The sequence below is a fragment of the Nicotiana tomentosiformis genome, chromosome 1 (assembly GCF_000390325.3).
Source record: "Nicotiana tomentosiformis chromosome 1, ASM39032v3, whole genome shotgun sequence".
Lineage (NCBI taxonomy): Eukaryota > Viridiplantae > Streptophyta > Magnoliopsida > Solanales > Solanaceae > Nicotiana > Nicotiana tomentosiformis.
The window spans coordinates 50320259-50340603 of NC_090812.1; the positions used below are offsets into that span (position 1 = coordinate 50320259).

At 36.8% G+C, this 20345-nt stretch overlaps 2 protein-coding genes across 3 annotated transcripts; both read right to left on the minus strand.

The window, feature by feature from the left end:
* Nucleotides 1-1280: 1280 nt before the first annotated feature.
* LOC104096549 (uncharacterized) lies at nucleotides 1281-4491 on the minus strand. Its single transcript, XM_070195269.1, has 5 exons — nucleotides 3856-4491; nucleotides 2263-3778; nucleotides 1878-2161; nucleotides 1578-1772; nucleotides 1281-1472 (listed from the first exon to the last, which is right to left on the minus strand). The coding sequence occupies exons 1-5, from the start codon at nucleotides 4489-4491 to the stop codon at nucleotides 1281-1283; spliced, it is 2823 nt and encodes a 940-aa protein (XP_070051370.1).
* Nucleotides 4492-9561: 5070 nt separating this feature from the next.
* LOC104096484 (uncharacterized) lies at nucleotides 9562-16589 on the minus strand. 2 transcript variants are annotated; one of them, XM_009602875.4, is made up of 14 exons: nucleotides 16463-16589; nucleotides 15902-15961; nucleotides 15609-15810; nucleotides 15388-15462; nucleotides 15166-15267; nucleotides 15003-15031; nucleotides 14659-14772; nucleotides 13362-13476; nucleotides 12834-13024; nucleotides 12620-12733; nucleotides 11897-11977; nucleotides 11535-11767; nucleotides 10677-10716; nucleotides 9562-10374 (listed from the first exon to the last, which is right to left on the minus strand). In XM_009602875.4, the coding sequence occupies exons 2-14, from the start codon at nucleotides 15953-15955 to the stop codon at nucleotides 9799-9801; spliced, it is 1926 nt and encodes a 641-aa protein (XP_009601170.1). In that variant the 5' UTR covers nucleotides 15956-15961; nucleotides 16463-16589; the 3' UTR covers nucleotides 9562-9798. The 2 variants fall into 2 exon arrangements, with proteins under 2 accessions (XP_009601170.1, XP_009601159.1); XM_009602864.4 differs by having other exon boundaries at nucleotides 16459-16585.
* Between the last annotated feature and the right edge of the window lie 3756 nt (nucleotides 16590-20345).

The window sequence follows — 20345 nt, forward strand, 5'->3', positions numbered from 1 at the left end:
CCTGGCGCTGGGGGGTCTTGCACATTCTGCCTGTAGCGCCCCAGGAAGCGCTTGGCACTGGCCTGGGCGCTATTTTCGAGAAATATTTCTTTTTTTTTCTTCTTTTGTTTTCTTTTTTTTATATAACATCCCGATCCCCCGAGCCTTTTATATACCCAATTTACATGTCCTACACCATTCTACTTATAATTTCTATGCCTACAAAGAAAATGCAACTCTACTCTACTCTAACTAAAATAATTTAAGAAGCTAAACTATGAAAGCAATAAAAATTGGGTTGCCTCCCAACAAGCGCCTGATTTAACGTCGCGGTACGACGCAGGGCTTCGCTTACTCATCAGCAAGTACAACTTTGGTCTTTTCACGATCAATGATTCCTCCCCAATAGTGCTTGACTCTTTGTCCATTCACCATAAAAAAAATTCACCATTTAAAGCTCGCAGCTCAATTGCACCATAAGGAGTGACTCTCACCACCTCAAAAGAGCCTGACCATCTCGATTTTAACTTCCCAGGAAATAGACTTAGTCTAGAATTGAACAATAATACCTATTGGCCTGGCTCGAAGTGACGTGGCTTGATACGCTTGTCATGCCATCTTTTAGTCTTCTCTTTATATAGCTTAGCATTTTCATAAGAGTGTAGCCTGAACTCATCTAATTCATTCAACTGCAGGAGTCTTTTCTCACCCGCGGTTTCAAGGTCCATATTCAACTTTTTAATGGCCCAGTATGCTTTGTGTTCAAGTTCAACATGCAAGTGACATGCCTTTCCATAAACAAAATTATACGGCGATGCCCCAATTGGCGTTTTGTATGAAGTTCTATATTCCCACAAGGCATCATCTAACTTTGCAGCCCAACCCTTCATATTCACACTCATCGTCTTCTCTAAAATTTGCTTTATTTCTCTGTTCGACACCTCAGCTTGTCCACTCATTTGAGGATGATACGTTGTCGCAACTCTATGGCAGATCCCATATTTAGTTTGAAGGTTATTCAACAATCGATTGCAAAAATGCGTCCCTTCATCACTTATCAATGCACGTGGAGTCCCAAACCTCGAAAATATATTCTTTTTCACAAATGCAGCTACCACCATGGAATCATTTGTTGGCAATGTGATCGCCTCTACCCATTTTGACAGGTAGCCAACTGCTAGCAAAATGTATTTGTTTCCTCTGGACCATGGGAATGGTCCCATAAAATCTATCCCCCATACATCAAAAATCTCAACCTCCAAGATGTTATTCAAAGGCATCTCATGCCTTATAGTGATTGTTCATGCTCTCTGATATTGATCATACTTCTTAACAAATGCATGAGCATCCTTGAATAAAGTTGGCCAAAAGAAATCGGATTGTAATACCTTTGTAGCTGTTCTATCTCCTCCATGATGGCCCCCATAAGATGATGCATGATAATCATACAATACTAATTCTGCCTCCTTTTCTGGAATGCATCTCCTCATCAACTGATCATCACATTGCTTGTAAAAATATGGCTCATCTCAATAGTAGAAGTTCACATCATGTAGAAACCTCTTTCTAGCTTCAGATTCAATTTCAGGAGGAAGTACCCCACTCACAAGATAATTCACATAGTCTGCATACCATGGGGGAAGGTCTTGGGTGATAGCAAAAAGTTGCTCATCAGGAAATACTTCTTTAATTTGGCCACCCTCCTCCACGTGGTCGTGATTTTCCAGCCTTGATAGATGGTCAGCTACTTGGTTCTCTGTGCCCTTTCGATCTCGTATTTCTACATTAAATTCCTGCAACAACAAAACCCAGCGCATTAATCTAGCCTTGGATTCTTTTTTTGTAAATAAATACCTAATTGTTGCATGATCGGTATGGACTATGACTTTTGTTCCCACCAAGTATGCCCGAAATTTCTCAAAGGCCCACACAAAGGCAAACAACTCTGTTTCGGTGGTAGTGCAATGCAGTTGTGCATCATCAAGAGTCTTACTCGCATAGTAGATGGAATAAAACACCTTGTCTTTCCTCTGGCCTAGCACTGCTCCAATAGCATGGTCACTCGCATCACACATAAGTTCAAATGATAAGGACCAATCTGGTGCCACAATAATGGGAGCAGCCACTAACTTCTTTTTGAGTTCTTCAAATGCTTTAAGGCAGGTGTCATCAAAATTGAAAGCTAATCTTTTTCAAGCAACCTGCACAAAGGAGTAGCAATTTTAGAAAAATCTTTAATAAAGCGCCGATAGAATCCCGCGTGTCCCAAGAAACTCCGGACACCTTTCACAGAAATAAGTGGAGGTAATTTTTCAACCGCCTCCACCTTTGCCTTATCAACTTCAATGCCGTTCCTAGACACTCTGTGACCCAAAATGATACCTCCCTGCATCATAAAGTGACACTTCTCCCAATTCAATACCAGATTTGTTTCTTCATAACAGACTAACACCTTGCTCAAATTCTTCAAACAATCATCATAAGAAGATCCAAAGACTGAAAAATCATCCATAAAAACTTCCACAAATCTTTCCACCATATCGGTGAAAATAGCCATCAGGCATCTCTGGAAAGTAGCTAGTGCATTACAAAGACCAAACGGAATTCGCTTGAAGGCGAAAGTGCCATAAGGACAAGTAAAAGTGGTCTTCTCCTGATCCTCTGGGCATATGACAATCTGATTGTATCCCGAATAACCATTAAGGAAGAAATAATATTCATGCCCCACTAATCTGTCCAACATTTGGTCAATGAATGGAAGTGGAAAGTGGTCCTTGCGGGTTGCTTTGTTAAGCCTTCTATAATCAATGCAGACTCTCCACCCCGTCACAGTGCGAGTAGGAATTAGCTCATTTTTCTCATTTTCAATTACAGTCATCCCCCTTTTTTGGGGCACACATTGAACTGGGCTTACCCAGTTGCTGTCAGAAATAGGAAAGATGATACCTGCATCGAGCAACTTGATTACTTCCTTCTTCACGGCCTCTTTCATAATGGGATTTAACCTCCTTTGCTGCTCAACACTAGGGCGGTGTCCATCTTCCAAGAAGATTTTATGCATGCAAAACGATGGACTGATTCCCTTGATGTCAGCAATTGTCCATCCAATAGCCTTTTTATGCTCGCGAAGGACTCTGAGCAATGTTTCTTCTTCTGTGTTAGTCAAGCTGGATGAGATAATCACGGACAATGTCTTAGAGTTTCCCAAATAAGCATAGCGCAGATGCGCTGGTAGGGGCTTAAGTTCTAGCTTCGGAGCTTCTTCAATATATGGCTTAGGAGGGGTCAGAGTGACAGGCCTGTCCAACTCCTCAAATTTTCCAAACCCATGGACATAACTGCAGGACATATCAATTACTTGCTCAATTTCTCCCATTATTTCATCTTCACAGTCTTTTTCATCCCTAATCAAAGCTCGTTCAAGAGGATCTATAGGGCTCATATAAGGCACTAATGATGTAGCATCACTTTCCACCACAGAAATCATGGATAGCTCTTCATAGTGGGCTGGCAGTCTGATTGCTTTATATACATTGAATACCTTCACTCGATCGCCTACTCGCATCGTCATCTTTCCTTCACAAATATCAATAATAGCTCGGCCCGTGGCTAAAAATGGACGCCCCAAAATAAATGGGACTTCCTGATCAGGCTCGTAGTCCAAGATAATGAAATCAACATGGAATATGAAAGAACCCACTTGAACTAACACATTTTCAATCACTCCTTCAGGATGAGCAAGAGAGCGATCAGCCAACTGTAAGATTACCGTTGTTGGGCGTGGCTTACCCAACCCTAACTGTCTGAACACAGATAGCGGCATCAAATTAATGCTCGCTCCAAGATCATATAAGGCTCGCCCGACTGTACGCTTACCAATCGAGATTTGGATAGTGAAACATCCTTCAATTTCTGAGGTAGCTTGCTTTGAATTCTTGAGCTACATTCCTCAATGAGTTCCACGGTCTTGAACTCGGTCAATGCCACTATGTCCTTGATGTATTTTGCATATTTGGGCACTTCTTGCAAGATGTCTACCAAAGGAATATTAATTTGCACTTGCTTCAAAATATCAAGAAACTTTTTATATGCGACATTATCCTTCACCTTCTGCAATCTTTGAAGGAACGGAGGTGGTGGCCTCGCAACCAACGGTGGAGGTTGCTTAGCCACCGCCTCTTCAGCTTGCTTCTCAGATTCCTTTGATTTTTCTGATTCTGACTCTATAGTGGCTGGCCTCTCATTAAAATTCACCTGTTTTCTCTTTTTTGACTGGATTTCTTCTAATTGTATCCCATTCCTCAATGACATGGCATTAATGGATGCCTTAGGATTAGCTTCAGTGTCACTTGGAAGAGCTTCAACTGGTCTAATATTTTGGGCACTAGCAAGTTGTCCCACTTGACGCTCCAAATTTCTCATTGATGTGGCTTGGGCCTGCTGGTCAACCATCACTTTCTTTATCATCTCTGCGGTGTGGGCTGGCTGGTCAGCCATCAATTTCTTCATCATTTCCTCAATGTGACTTGTTGAGATTGCATGTTGTTCAGTCTGAGGTGGTCTATATTGTCATTGTAGTATAGTGGTAAGTATTCCCGTCTGTCATGCGGGTGACCCGGATTCGATCACCGGCAACGACGCCAAAAACTTATTGCTCCCAAATGCACACGCATGTATACATAAAATGTGTTTATTTATATTAATTTAAGGTGTTTTATGTATAGGAATGATCCGGGAGTAATTGGAGGCGAAAGGTGCGAGATTAGAGCCAAAACGGATGATAAAACAAAAAAAGGGAATTTCTAGCGCCACAGCCAACACCTGGCGCTACCTGTGGCGCCAGAGGAAGTATACTCCAATCTGCCAGTGCCAGGGACATCGCCTAGCGTTGGGCTAGGCGCTGGTGGCGTGAATCCTATCCAATTTTGCCTGGGACAAGGTTATTTCGGCCCTAGACCTACCCAACACGTATAAAAGCAAGACTAATCTTATTTTTAGAGGGGAGACGCCACTTTGAAGGGAGAATAGACACGAGAAACATCCGAGAGCGAAGAGATCTCAATTTTCTTCATCTTTTTTTAGTATTTACAATTATCCAACACTTATGAAATTGTTTGCTATTATCATGAGTGGCTAAAAACCCATAGTTCTGGGATTGTGATTTAGCCATGAATATTGTTGTTTAACGTTGACTAAACCTTGATTATAATTCACTAATATATGGTTGTTTCTTTAATTCTATGATTAATTGCTTAATTGTCTGGCCAACAGTTAGGTTCTATTTACTATCTATGCTATGTTTGGGAAAGCCATGTTTAGATTAGAGAAGAATTAAAGAGAGCATGATCTTAACTCTTGGGGGGGGGGGGGAGGCGGATTTGTGGTTAGGATAGGAATATACCTAGTCACCGTGCTTAATTAAATATCGTAATCTTAATGCGTTCTTGATAGATTGATTCCATAGGAATATAGGCGTTAATTTATCTTGAACAGGCGAGTAGTACTTCGGGAGAAGGCTATGAGAGCAATTATCGATTAATTAGCAACCATGAGTGAATTGTATGAAAGGGAGAGTTAACTAGAACACAATAGGATTGGTGAATCGATCACAGCCCTGGAATATTTGTCTCTACTGAATACACAATAATCATTTTAGTGCTTGATAATTGAGTTATTATTTAAAAGTATAGTTTAATATAATCACATTCTTGAACTCGAATTTGGCTTGACTGAATAACAATCTTGGTGAATTTAGTGGGTTCGACACTCGACTTATCATTTATTACTTATACGACTACGTATACTTGCGTGTGTGTTTGGGAGCAACAGCCGGTATATCTTTGGTGAAAGAAAATTAAAATAGGAGAAGAAAAATACGTTATGTCTATATATATGCTTCAACGTGTACGAGTTACATGGCTTGATCGATGCTCTTTGTAATTTATATGTCCTTGTAAAAAATAATGGGACGTTATAGACATTGAGCATTAGATATTTGTCTTTTGCAATTGATTGGAAAAAGAAGAAGATGATGAAGCAGAATGCTTATAACTTGTTAAATGTACGTAGCTTAGTTACCAATAAGGCTTAACCCAACAAGTTTCTTATTTCAGCCATGCTTTGAATTCATAGAAGTGAATAGTGATAAAAGAGTTTTTCTTCAGCGAAATTTTTCTCATTTATTTTTCCCTTCAGTAATAGAAGCAAAGAAAACAATTGGTTCAACTACTAATACCTCTGCAGACCAACGAGACAAAAGTAGAAATAATTGGTAGAACTACCAATATAATTATACAGAATTCTCAATTATTGATGAAAATACAGATAAGGCACACAGCAGATTAATCACTGTAGTTACTTAACAAATACTAATATAATTAATGGGGATTATATTATTATTTCGTTAACTGACAGGCATAATGTCGTGTCTTAGTAAAATGATAAGTTCCATACTGTTGTTTTCAACGTGCCTTGACAGTTCTGATGAAGACATTATTGACAAGAATTAACCACTGCCGTTCATGGCAATCAGATAATAACTATTTGACACATTTTGTTTATATGTAACTATAGTACTTCTCTGGATTCTTTGCATACTACTCCCTCTGTCCAAAAAAGAACGGAACAGTTCGTAGCATGAGGTCAAAATCATCTGATTTTCACTCTGAATTCTATCACCTTTATGATAAAATTTACATATTTAAAAATTATATTAGAAAGATAAATCACTATTTTTTAGAGTTAAATGCTTGAAAAACTCGTAGTAAAATAAATTATTTAACTTTCCATATATTAATAATGTCATTTTTTGGGAAACGGAAGAGGAACTATTTACTTTTAACAACCAGATTACATTTTCTATTAGTTCCTCTTTTTTTGGGTGTGTTTTGGTATGACATTTTTAGCTTTCTTTGCACAAAATAGTTTAAAAAAATACTTTCCTAGATATCATATTTTTCTGAAATTAAAGAAAAATGATTTCTCTAGAAAAAGTTAGGAAATCTTTTTCCAAAAACTTCACATACCCTCACATCTAACTCCAACCCCCTCCAACTTCAATTTTCTCTTTTTTTCGTTTTTTTTTTTTGCGCCACCCACCCACCCCACCCCGCAATATTTTTTTTTAACTTTTTTTTTTTGTATTTTTAATTTTCTGTTTTCTGGTTTTTTGTTTTTCTGCCCCATCCACCCCCACAAATTTTTGTTTTTTACTTCTTTTTTTTTTGTATTTTAAATTTTCTGTTTTCTATTTTTCGTTTTTCTGCACCACCCACTCACCCCCACCCCCACCACCCCGCGCCCCGCCACGCAAAAAAAATATTTGTTTTTTATATTTTTAGTTCTAGATTTTTTATTTTTCAGTTTACAGGTTCGAAATTTTACGAGTTCCAAAGTTATGAGTTTGGAAGTTTGCGGTAAAAATTACTATAAAGTTTACGAGTTCGAAAGTTTAGCGGTTCAGAAGTTTATGAAATTTGTGGGTTTGGAAGGTTGTTGGTTCGAAAGTTAAGGCTTCATGTTTATTGTATCTAAATTATTTATGAATACTTTTGAGAATTTATTTTCCTTAATTTGCGTACCAAACACCGAAAAATGAGTAAGATTACTACTTGTTTTTCAAGAAATATTTTCTTGAAAAATATTTTCCATTATACCAAACACACCCTTAGACTATTTCCATTTTCTTTCAATGTTCTTTTTCTGATTTTGTGCTTTAGGCTACTGGACTTTTACCATCTACAATGCGACATTCGGGCTACTTCGCCTAGTTTGTAATGCTCTCTCACAATTCCGTTTTCACAGTTTAGGGTGCTCCTATTTCACGGTTTAGGGTGCTCCGCTCTTTGGTTTTCTCACTCTTTAAGAATTTGATAATATACCAGAAATAAAAACTTCGAGTTTCGACTCTACTTCTATGATTGAAAAGTGTGGATTCTTGTTCCAAAATTTAAGATCTAATAGAAGGGGAATTCTTTATCTTCTTGTTTTCCATAAATAATGATGAAAACGGGTCAAAAGAAAATGAGTCAAAAAGACATTTGTTTCGACAAAGCTGCTGTATGAATTCCTAGGAATAGTTGAATTAGCAAACTCCACACTTCTACACATGATTTTGTGTGCGCACACAAGTTTATGTGCATGCGTATAAAGTAAACAATTCATTCAAACTTAATGCCCCTTCATAGCTTTTATAAGAAAAGAAGTGAAAAACTAGAAGCATACACCTAATAGTTTTGTTACCCCAAGTATTAGTTTTGTAGTCTAAAAAGGAATACAACTACAACATCTCAATTTCAATCAAATTAAAGTCAACTACATAAATCCTCATATCCATGCTGCTCCATTTAAGTTGAACTTCGTCTAATATTATGTAATTACAAATTATAAATTTTAAAAAAAAACACTAGAATGTTCTTTATATTTTTCACTGATTTATAAATCTTTCGCAAAACGATAATGGAGGAACAAGAAGTTGGAATTAATAGCATAGAAATCCTCTAACATGGGCCAGAGGTGAAGTGTACAATATATTTAATGTTTTTCCAAATAAAGAAAAGATACAACTTTAAGGCTATAGTACAGATAACAACTCTTGCGAAGACAAAGAACAACTAAAAACACCAAACCTGGTCATTAAATTATTCCCCATCTCATTTTTCTAAGTGTAATCTTGTCGTTTCTTTCTTTCTGATACACATAAACAGACTCTTAAATATTATAAGAAGCAGAGTCTGCACAAGATTTAGTAACATCTTGGCTCATGGATGCTACAATATCAAAGGAAAATGGTGCAAGATCAAGAAGTTTTCGGAACGAAGACTACAACAACAGAAGAGTTTTCTTGAGGAGCTATCCACTTCACTGGGGAGATTCAGTGGAAGATGGAGAAAACAGAGAAGAGACTGCAACAGAAATGCCAATAAGTAAAGAGAAAACTTGCATGAAGAAGAAATTTATACTAGCAGTTGTCCATTGGAGAGGAGAAAGTGCTTTAATCTTTCGAAGGATCAAGCATAAGGTCACAGTTTACTTCATTACTTGTCTTCCTGTTGGATTTAAAGCTCCTACAGCAATGATTTCAACTTAATATCATTTTGTCTACATAAAAACTGCTATCAGTAGTTGAAATTCCACCTACTTTACTAAGCATATATCATGCACAGTTGTGTTATCAGTACAACCGAAAGGCATGTACAGAAGAGTGGAAATATAGTAAGATGGATGCTAACTTGAATAGAAATATGTACCTTGGTTTTATAGAATATATGGGCACTTCTTTCACTGTCCTGTACCTGAACAAGCAAACCTCCCATCTGCGTAAAACTGATCCACCAGTTAAATTAGTTCATGCTACCAGAAATAGCTTAAATCTCAGAAAAGTGCTTAATTAGTTTTGTATAGCTGTTCATGCAGACGTGATTATTTGATGCGTTTATCACTGATTTCGACAATTAGTGGAATGTATTAGTATGCAGATCAACCATGTGACTACTGTGCAACGTTCAACCTACCATTAGCAAGCTGTGCACTAACAAACACTGATTCTGTAACTTTGACATTTGTTGCTAGAATAGAAACTACTTCAACAAGAGCAGACTAGTTCATTGCTTTTACATAAGAGTTAAAAACTTTATAACAGAAATCTTATTCACAATAAGAGTTCAGACTAATTGTTTCCATGAACATATATCGGCACTAAAACAATTTTATCTTAAGCCAAGTCTCCAAAGTCTGATATACTCCAAATTGTCCACAGCCCCCACTGTCACTACCACCTCCCTGGATAAAGAAAATGGAGTTTATATGCCTCTCTTCATATCACAGAGGCAACACCACTTTCTGGCACAATATAAGATCGGATAGAGTCTTTCCATGCCTATCGATTCTTCTTGAGCAGTTCACACCTTCATCTAGAATATTACGAACCACAATATTCAAGGAATGGATCCCTCTGACTTCATAAATCTCCACCTTAACATGTTCATGAACCCATTTGTCTCTTCTTTCAATATCATCAGAAGTGGGGAAGGAAGAGGGATTAAGAAGCCTTGCGACAACTTTCTTTACCCATTCTTGAGTAACAATCTTCTTTAGCCTTTCAATATCTGGAGGAAAATATGGGATAAGGGAAAAGTTTAGATCATCCCCTTTATCACCAGCTCTGCTATGTGCGACATCATAGAGAGGAATCTTCCTGTCATGTGGAGCAGGGGACAGCTGAATTTGTGGTGCACCTTCTTTTTTGTTCAAAGCAGTTTCTGTTGGAATAGATCGCAAGACCGAATCATGGAAAGAACTGGTCTGCATTATGTCCTTAGGACTAGCCATATCATCTGATTGCATTATTTTGTTTCTTGTTGCTGTAATATGCCACTGAACATCTTTACGTTTTACCTGATAGATCATAGAAAACTCTTTAAAATTCAGTGTATACATAAGTTAGCATTTTACCATGAAGCAATCATTGAGAATTCAATAAAACAGCACACAGTAGGAACCACCTCACAATAGGAGAGAACTTTTATTCTTGTCTGTTCGAGAGAACTCTTACAAAATTAACTACCAGCAAAGTATACATATCACAACAGAGAAACAGTTTATGAGAGAGTGTCATGTCAGCATCATGCATAAACACTCACATGCAGACAAACACACAAACACACACATATAAATGAGATATAGGGAGATGGAGATACCAATGCCTTCTCAAGAATGATCTCTTTTTTGTGTCCAGTGCTGCCGTACATAAAAAGAAGATGAAGAGCATTAATACATGTCACGTAAATATGTATTTAACATACGGAAGTACTAAATGAGCAAGAGATGATTTGGGGCAGGAAAACTGAGACACCTATCCATATTAAAATAACGAATTGCACGTCATGAATATATGTTTTGACATAAGCAAGAAGCGGCATTAAGTTTAGCAAGAGATAAACTGGGGAGTAATACTAAGACACATTTTCACATCAGACGATGACATGTGATCATATAACCTGCAGAAATAATGACTATTTCAAGCCTTTGATCATTGTGACCAAGAAGAGCAAAAACAGTTTTGCATATGGTAAAAACTCAACCATACACAATTATGCAGGTAAGGATTAGAAATACCCAAATTGCTGCTGCATCTAGACGTAGTCTTAAATTTTAGATGCCCTTAATGTGAGGGTTGAAATTGGGCGAAGAAACTGATCTAGCAAATGACATGAGACTGGATATTACAACTTCCAGATTGAAAACAACAGCGCAGATCAAATTGCCCATTAGAGCATATAATACCATGAAGTCCCTTTTCCTGACAAGATGGGTTCTCCAAAATCAAAAGAAAATTCACTGTGTAAATCTATCTTATAGGTATCTTTGGATAATAAATTTTCTTAATTTTATAGCTAACTAATGCTGTGAAATACTTTCAATTACTTAACTATTGAACAATGAATGTAACAGAAACTATTGAGTCATCTAGAAAATAACTAAAAGCAGTCTTCAATCCAACAATTTTCTGAAGTTCTATGACTCAAAAAATAATATGAACAGAGGATGAAAGAGACCTGATACCGCCACCACCAGCAGGTCCATTTGTATATAATGCTATGAACTCTTTTGTGAAGTGGATTGCGTGTTCCTCCTTCTCAAATAAACCATCCATTCGTAATCTGATATCTTGAATATCCCTAGGCAAATCTTCATCTATGCTGGCAGCCTTCAGGCTATCCAGTCCAATGATATAGGAAACTAAGTGTTTGTTTGTTCCAGGACATACTTCTTCCATCCATGATCTTACCTGAAAAAATGCAATTAGAAAATCAAAACTGAAAACTCTAAACTTCTTAATCTAGCATTCCAGGAGCCAAGAATAAATTTAAGGAAAACCATAATAGCTGTCCAGGAAGGAGAAATAAAGACTTGTTACCAAATATTCAGCAGCTTTAGCACGTTTAACACACTGATAACCACCATAGGATATCTCTCCCCAGCCTTTCCACCCCTTGTCCTGAAAATGAGGCAGTCGCCGAGTAAGAACAAACAGAAACATCCATCAATCCAGCTGTAATAAACAATTGCCTATAGAAGACACTTGCTGAAGGAGAATGGAAGGAAAATGATACTGAGAGCAGATAGTGATCTTAAAAGTACAAATTAACCTTTTGCGAACTAGCCAAATGAGATTATAGTGGTGCTACTGTGTTAGGGTAACACATCCAATAAAAGGTCGTATGGTCTAAAAGATGGTATGCAAAGTAACAATATTATTATATTAGGAGGGTAGCAAAATCCAAATTAATTATGAAATGGAAGTGTCAGTGAGAGCGTTGTTTGATGATGCATGGGATTCAATGGCTTCTATCTTGTTTTTGTTCATGAGATTAAGGGCGGCGGAGCAGATGGCATTAAGAAAACCAGTTACAGTTATATCTTTGGGCTGCATAAAGAAAACCGGTTACAGTTATATCTTTGGGCTCTTACGATTATGACCACCCAGATTCAAAACAAAATACTGACGAGTGGGACAAGGCAAGTGCAATGGGGTGCGTAGGTTATATTAACCAAAATGTTGCGGTAGGGACCACATGACAACAGAGAGGAAGATATCCCTCCACTTTCTCTCTATGTTGCATATGAACACGGAGATTACCTTGGAGGCCAGTAGCAACAGTTTATTAGGAGCTGATGCAGATGGCTTTGCCCCAGCACAGAGGACTTTACTGCTTGATAATGTCTGAAATGAAACATCTTGAAAATCTACAACCTGTGCCAAGGAAAAGGCAAGGTAACACTCTTCTCTGATTGAAGCTTTTCATATTCTTTCCCTTTTCAATCTAGATAGCCAATACAACTTGCACATTTACCACATCAGGGGTTATGTAGCTACTAGGATCCCCCACTTCATACAGAAGTTGCTCGGCACACGTGCTGGGATTCAGAATCCCACCACTGTTTTCTGCCTTTTCTACGCATACTCGCCCATCAAAACTGACTTCCACAAAAGGAAGAGACAAATCGAGGAGATCTTGTAAAGATATATCACGGTATTTATCTCCTACAGTGACGAAAGTACAGTCAGCAAGTTACACGTGAAGTGACAAATAGACACAGCGGCAGAGTAAGAAAAACCAGAACAATAAGTAAGGCAAGCCAAAGGTTAATACTAAATAAAGAGGGAGTGAAGTCTTTTTCAAGATTATGGTTCAATAGGTATATTCAGAATCATTGAGATACATAGAGAAAAATAAAGTTCTCAAAGTGCATTTTATTGTAGCTAGTGGAAGGTAATCCCTCCAACCCTCAAAAACACCACAATATACACACATCATGCTCCCTCCTATAAAGATGCACAACCCAGAAATATTGCATGATATTGCAAATGAAAGGTTCACCTGGATGCATATAGTATCCTCCAGTAAGTTGACAACCACATTCTAGCAGGTGGCCAGCCAGTGAACCTTGGGCAAGTAGTTGCAACTCATCCCAATTCCAACCGAGCTCATATACCTGATTATAATTGGGGCCTTTAGATAATCTTCTAAAGAAAGTTGTAACTTATTTCAGTATTATTATATCAGAATAATTTTGTATTAGTATTGAAGAACTGGTGCAACAACTCTAGGAATTACCCCATAAACATTGACACAAAAGTATAACAACAATAACAACAGTAAACCCAGTGTAAACCCCACAAGTGGGGTCTGAGGAGGGTAGTGTGTACGCAAACCTTACCCCTACCTTCAAGAGGTTGTTTCCAGAAGACCCTCGGCTTAAGATAGGTATAACTAAAAAATAAATCTGGTTGCCTTCAGACCCAAAATGATCCAAGGCAGTCTCTAGGAGGAGAGTCTTTCGCCTAACTGTTAATCTACTCCAGTTGGCGATTTTGCTCACACACCGCATTTGGTTGCAGTAAGCTTGTTATTTTTCCTATCAAGCCTCAATACAACTGAAAACTTAAATTTCAGTTGGATCTTCAAGATTCATTAATTGATTAAAACACCACCAAAAGGCATCCTTTCTGCCTGGTTTTCAACTCTGATTATCTTTCACACCAACCCAAAAATCAAAAAGAATCATTCCAACATATCCAGTCTATTACAGTTTAAGACCGGCAGCAGGAAGAGATATGTAAAGAAGCCATGCCCCTGAGAACGTGAATTTGAAGACCTCACAAGCTTCTGCTTCTTTCACTTACAAGATAGCTTTGAATTATTTCGACCATCAAGTGGTGACAAGAAGGCAGTTTCCACCTTATACCCTCAGGTTGCAGCTAATTTCATATAAAGCTGAAGAATGCCCCTTCCTTCTAACACTCATACACCAGTGGAAAGTTGCAGGTGTCTAAGTGTCTGTTTTCATTCTAAGCTCTAGGATACGTCCATCATAATCATAAATATACTTTGACAAGCCAAACAAAAATTGAAAGGGAAAAGCTAACTTTGTTGTACACGAATTTGACTTCTTAAACAAATTTCAATGGCTTTAGATAATATCAGTTTTCAGTTGCTTAAGATGCGGAAAGTTGAGTGGATTTTCATAGTTATTGCTCTTAGAAATGAAGTGACCATAAATTATGCTGTGAAGGGATTATATTTGGTACTAGAGGTGAGCAAGCACTTTAACAAGTGAAAAGTTAAATGTGACTGTCAGGGAAATTGGAAATGAAAAAGGAATCTACTGTCGTACCATTGGGGCCAAAAATAAGGAAGCATCAGCAACTCGAGAAGTAATAATGACATTTGGTCTGAATTTCTGAAGACATTCAACGATAGGAGCTGCTCCTAGATACACACTAACATCCTGCAGAAAAAGCAAATAAAAGGGATGCTACTATAATCGTAATACTTATATAATCAAGGATCTGCAGAGCAGGGAAGAAATGATCACTCTATTAAGATTTAGCACATAAACCCACCTAGAATCATCAGAAAAATAAGAAACACGACCTACATAGTACAATTTTTGTCCTTGATGGAATAAATGATGCTGACTTATACAACTGAAAATACTGTATATTACCAAAATCTTACATCAACATGTCTAAGGTGCTCCTCCAAATCTGAATGTATCCCAAAAGAAATCTGTAAGTATGACATGATTTTTCTGCTTAAAGGAAGAATGAGGAAATCGAAAGAAATTTGCAAAAGCAATTAGTACATCAGTTTATTTTCATCTGTGATATTCTAACTACACCTGATCTGACAACAGCAACTTGATGAGCCACACCAACAGTTATGGAAATGCCTAGTCCACTTGCAAGTTGTAAGACTTCATCCCGGGCACCAAACGGATCATCTATTCCCCATATTGTCAAAGAGAAAATATTTATTCTTTGGCAAATACAGAGGCAATTTCTACACAAAAACAAAAAAGAGCAAGAAAGACAGAGGAAGGAAATTTAGGTATATCACATACTCGCACCCATGTTTGTAATAATGCAAACTCCATTCTCCACAACCAAAGGTAAGAGCAGTTCCATCCACTCTGAGACTGTATCAATGTTTGTAGTTATCACCAAATAGGCAAGTTATCACATTTCTAGCATACTGATGAATAGACAAACCAGACACAGGTACTTGAGATGCATATTTGTAATGACACAAAACAAACTACAGTATGTGATAAGAAAAACATACTACGGGGATCATAGCCCTTGCCACCAGACTTCATCGCCTGATAGCGCTCAGCAAGGGTGCGCTCGGCTAGGCATTCCAGCACTAAATAATCCAACTCTTTCGCCCTCTGAAGTAGTTTTAAAGCTGCTATTGGTCGATCACCTCCAAACCCAGCACCACAACCTATGTAAACCTTTTCCTTTCGCCTTTGAGGATTCACCCTCTGCAATTTCACGAAGTATTTTACATGTCATTAGTTTCCTTTTCCTTTTTATCATTCCCATTGATGTGTGTAGTATTTTAAAAAAACTAACCAGTCTGATCTCGCAGTCATAAATCTCAGGTGTGTCACCGCCTAGTTCTTCCATTGGAACCTGGTAAGTACAACACCATGATCAAGCACTAAAAAAGGATCTTGCTATTAAAAAATTAGCGAGAAGTGTTCATAGTGAGGTGCAAATTTTATTCATATAAACAACTACATGAAATGGGCAACTTCCATCAGATGAAATTGTTATAACTACCCCTTTCAATGGTTCAATCAATTCCTTCTGCTTAACACTGCTGCTAATTGCTAAAAATCTTTTGATTTGCTATTCACTTCATATTGAAGCCGGAAGTTGTTAAAAGGAGCAACTTTAATCACTTCTTTTCTGTAAACCATCTAGTTTAATCTTAAACAACTACTACTTGGGATCATCTAAACAAATTTATGGATTTTATCCAAAAAAACATGCAAACATACTGATATCAAAAGAACAGAAAAGCAAAAGAAACCTTTCTTAACTACACAGTAATTAATGCACAAAGGAACAGAGATGCAACATAAACAAGAATTCAATGAGAAAAGGATTGGGAATCTTGAAATTACAAACCCAGATTGAAGAAGATGCAGAGTTGGCAGAAGTTGGTTTGTCTTCTCGTTAGAGAATTTTGTCACTGAGGGATAACTGTTGCAGTCGTGGCAACGCATATCGTAAAGTTTGTAGGACCAATTTAATAATTGTACTATGCCTGACGGAGTAAAATAAAAAGTTCAAGGAAACTTTGCCAAAATTGCATGTGTTAAGTTAATAAATAGAAAAACTAAAAGAAATATAAAATATTAAAATGAAATAGTTTAAAATTAACAAGAAAGATTGGTGATCAAAGAACAATACAATTTTTGAAAAATGAATGTTATATCATAGCCAATAAAAAGCAATGTTAAACTATACATTTTAAATTGCTTAAAACATCTTAAACAAAATCAATGTTAAATCATAACCCATAAAAAGTTTCAGAATTTTTTCAACTTCTTAATATTATCCCAAGAAGTATGTTCTTAATTATTTAAAATTGCTTTTGAGTTGAACTGTGTCCATACGGGGGCAAATTTCTTTCGGCTATATTAAGTGCCAGGAAAATTTTGTTTCTTTCCTTTTTAATTTCTATTGCTTCTATTCCTATACTATACTATGAGTGGGAATAAGCAGGCAGCTGATTCTCAAGGTATTTCTGTAATTTCACATAAAATTAGCAGCCTTATTGACTAAGAAAGGGCATTATTGTAGCTGCCAAGTTAAATTTTATGTGCCTTGATCAAATTACCCATTTTTTCCATCGTAGCTTCTTTGCCTAACTTTGTACCTCTCGTGTTCCCACCTTCACCCAGTCGTTTGTGTATATCGTCAAACCTCTCTATAAAAGCATTGTTTGTTCCGAAATTTTTTGGCTTTTATAGCGAATGGTTGTTATACACCTATAACATCATTTGACGTTTAAATATTTTTTAGCTGTTATAAATAAAACTTATCAAAAAATTAATTATTTTTCTTTTTTAATGTTACATATAAAAGATAAGAAAATTCTTTAAATTTAAAATCTCAGAAGATATGTATTTCACTAGGTATATATTGAAGAAAGCTAATACATTATTAATAAATTCATTAACTAAATGTACAAAGATATAAACTCTAAGGCACACATTTTAAAGATATTAGAAAAATAAATTCTTTCAAGATTGATGGAAGAACTTTATAATTGTTGTTGTTTAGTAGATTTCATTATCTTACTACCGATATAATGCTTGAATTGACGAAAATCCGTGTCCAAATTTTCAGCAAAAAGGTATCTAATGAAAAATATATCATGTGTAGATCTTCAAATCTTGTGTCTTATGCAAGATAGAAACTTTGTTCAATGGAAAGATTGTGTGCATACTTTTAGAATTGTTATTAGTAATCTTAAAGATTCTATATAGTTGTTACAGAGAGATAATTTTACAAAGAGCGTTCTACTATAAATATAGATGTTGTTGTTATATGTAAAAAGCTGTTATAGAGAGGTAAAATATAACTTAAAAATCGATTCTAAGGAAAACTTGGCTTTTATAGTGAATAGCAGGGATTGTATCGACCCGACCGGTCGTTTCGATTTTTAGAACCCCGTTTCCCTAAATAAAACTCCCCGAATATGTTTTTAATAATTTATAACTTGCGGGGATGGTTGGTTCGGGATTTGGATGTGTTTGGGTTGAAATCGGAACACTTGGTTCCTTAAGTTAACCTTAAAAGGCCAAGTTTGACTTCGGTCAATATTTTTAGAAAACGACTTCGGAATCGGGATTTGACGGTTCCAATAGGTTCGTATGATGATTTTGGACTTGGGCGTATGTTTGAATAGGGTTTTGGATAACTCGGGAGCATTTTGGCGCTTAATAGTGAAAATCAACTATTTGAAGGTTTAAAATTCTTTAAATTTGGTTTGGAGTAGGATTTTGAGTAATTGAAGTCCGTTTGGAATTTCAAGTTTGGGAATAGTTTCGTATAGTGATTTAAGACTTGCACGCAAATTTTTGTGTCATTCCGAATAGTTTAAGTATATTTCGGCGCATTGGAAGTAAATTGAAGAATTTGAAATTCTTAAGTTTGAATCAATTTGGTTTAGGAAATGATTCTTAGATTTGATGTTGTTTTACGCGTTCCGAGAGTTCGATCGAGTCCGTTTTATGATTTCAAACCAGTTGGTATGTTCGGACGGGGCCCCGTGGGTCCCGAGTGTTAACCGGACGAGGCTCGGACCAATTTTGGAAAATTGAGCAAGGACTGAATCTCCCATCTACTGTCATAATCGCACATGCGCTTGGACAGCCGCAGGTGCGAGCCACCAATCGCAAGTGCGAAAGAGAGGAGCCTGCCCATCCATCGCAGATGTAGAGTAATTTGGCGCACCTGCGAACGCGCAGGTACGAAGGTCTTGTGCGCAGAAGCGGAGGGATGCGCAAGTGCGAATGAATGGGCGCACTTGCGCTTGCGCAGAAGCGAGCTCTTCTTCCGCAGGTGCGGAACCAGGAAAAGAGGGAAAATGCGCACCTACGAGGAATTTTCGCAGGTGCGAAAGCCGCATGTGCGATACTCCTTCCGCATGTGCGAAAAATCTGTCTGGGCAGAACCTCAAAACGGACGAAAACTCAGTCCATTTCTTTCTATTTTTCATCCATTGTTGGGCAATTTCAGAGCTTTTGAGAAGGGTGTTTCAACTAGCAATTGAAAGGTAAGTTAATTCCACACCCCTTGAGTTAAATACATAGATTATAGGTAGATTATAACTAGTAAATCTTAGAAATCAAAGATTTAGATGAAAAACCTAGATTTTTATAAAAATGAGATTTTAACCACGAAAATAGTTATAGAATTGGGTAGAAATTATATATTTAAGTTCTTGAGATTATGGGTAACGTTTTCATCTGAAAATTTCCAGAATCCGAGCACGTGGGCCCGGGGTAAATTTTAGGAATTTTACCATTTTGGATAAGGTAATTTATTTAATAGATAAATTTCGAATCATTTAGCATATATTAATTATTGTGTATAATATTTAGATAGTTTCGGATCTTTCGGCATCGAATCAAGAATTCAACGCGACGTGATAATCGAAAAGTGGACTTTGAGACGAGGTAAGTCTCTTGTCTAATCTTGTGAGGGGGAAATTATCCCATAGGGATTAAGTTGAATAATTGTTGCTAATTGCAGGGGCTACGTACGCATGAGGTGATGCGAGTCCGTGCGTAGCTACTATTAATGCTAAAGTCCGGATAGTTTAGGACTCAAAGCATGAATTACATGTGTACATTGTATTCTTTGTTTAATTAATATTAATTGATATGTATATATGAATATATTATGAATTGTTAGATAAAGATATTAAAGGATGTAAATCTCATATGCTTGATTTTCTGTTTAAATTAATTAATTGTCAAAAGAAATTGTTCTTCCTCCCGAATTTATCCTATAATAAATATACTCTCCTTCCGGAGGTACATAAAAAAAGTCCTCCTTTCTTGTGGAGCGGGCCGAACGCCTCGGCAGGATAGATGCATCTATGGATCGCGTCGCACGTTCCTCGGCAGTGTACACGACACTGTAGATCGGGTCGTACGCCCTCGGTAGAAATCGTGCTTAATAATAATAATTACATGATACCTTAATAGTTTATTTCAGCTTGCGAAACTAATTGATAAATTGAAAATCTTTGAAATTTAATGAATTATTATTCCTGCTTGTTAAGGAATTATTGTTATTCCCGTAAATGAGACTAATTGATAAATTAAAAATTTATTGAAATTGAATTGCAGCTTGTAAAGCTATTTGTTAAATTGGAAGTTTTATTGAAATTTCATGATTTAATTAATAAATTGAAAAATTGTTGCATTTGAAGGATTCTTATTATTTCTGCTAATTGAATAAAATTATTGTTAACTTTGTGAACCATGCTGAT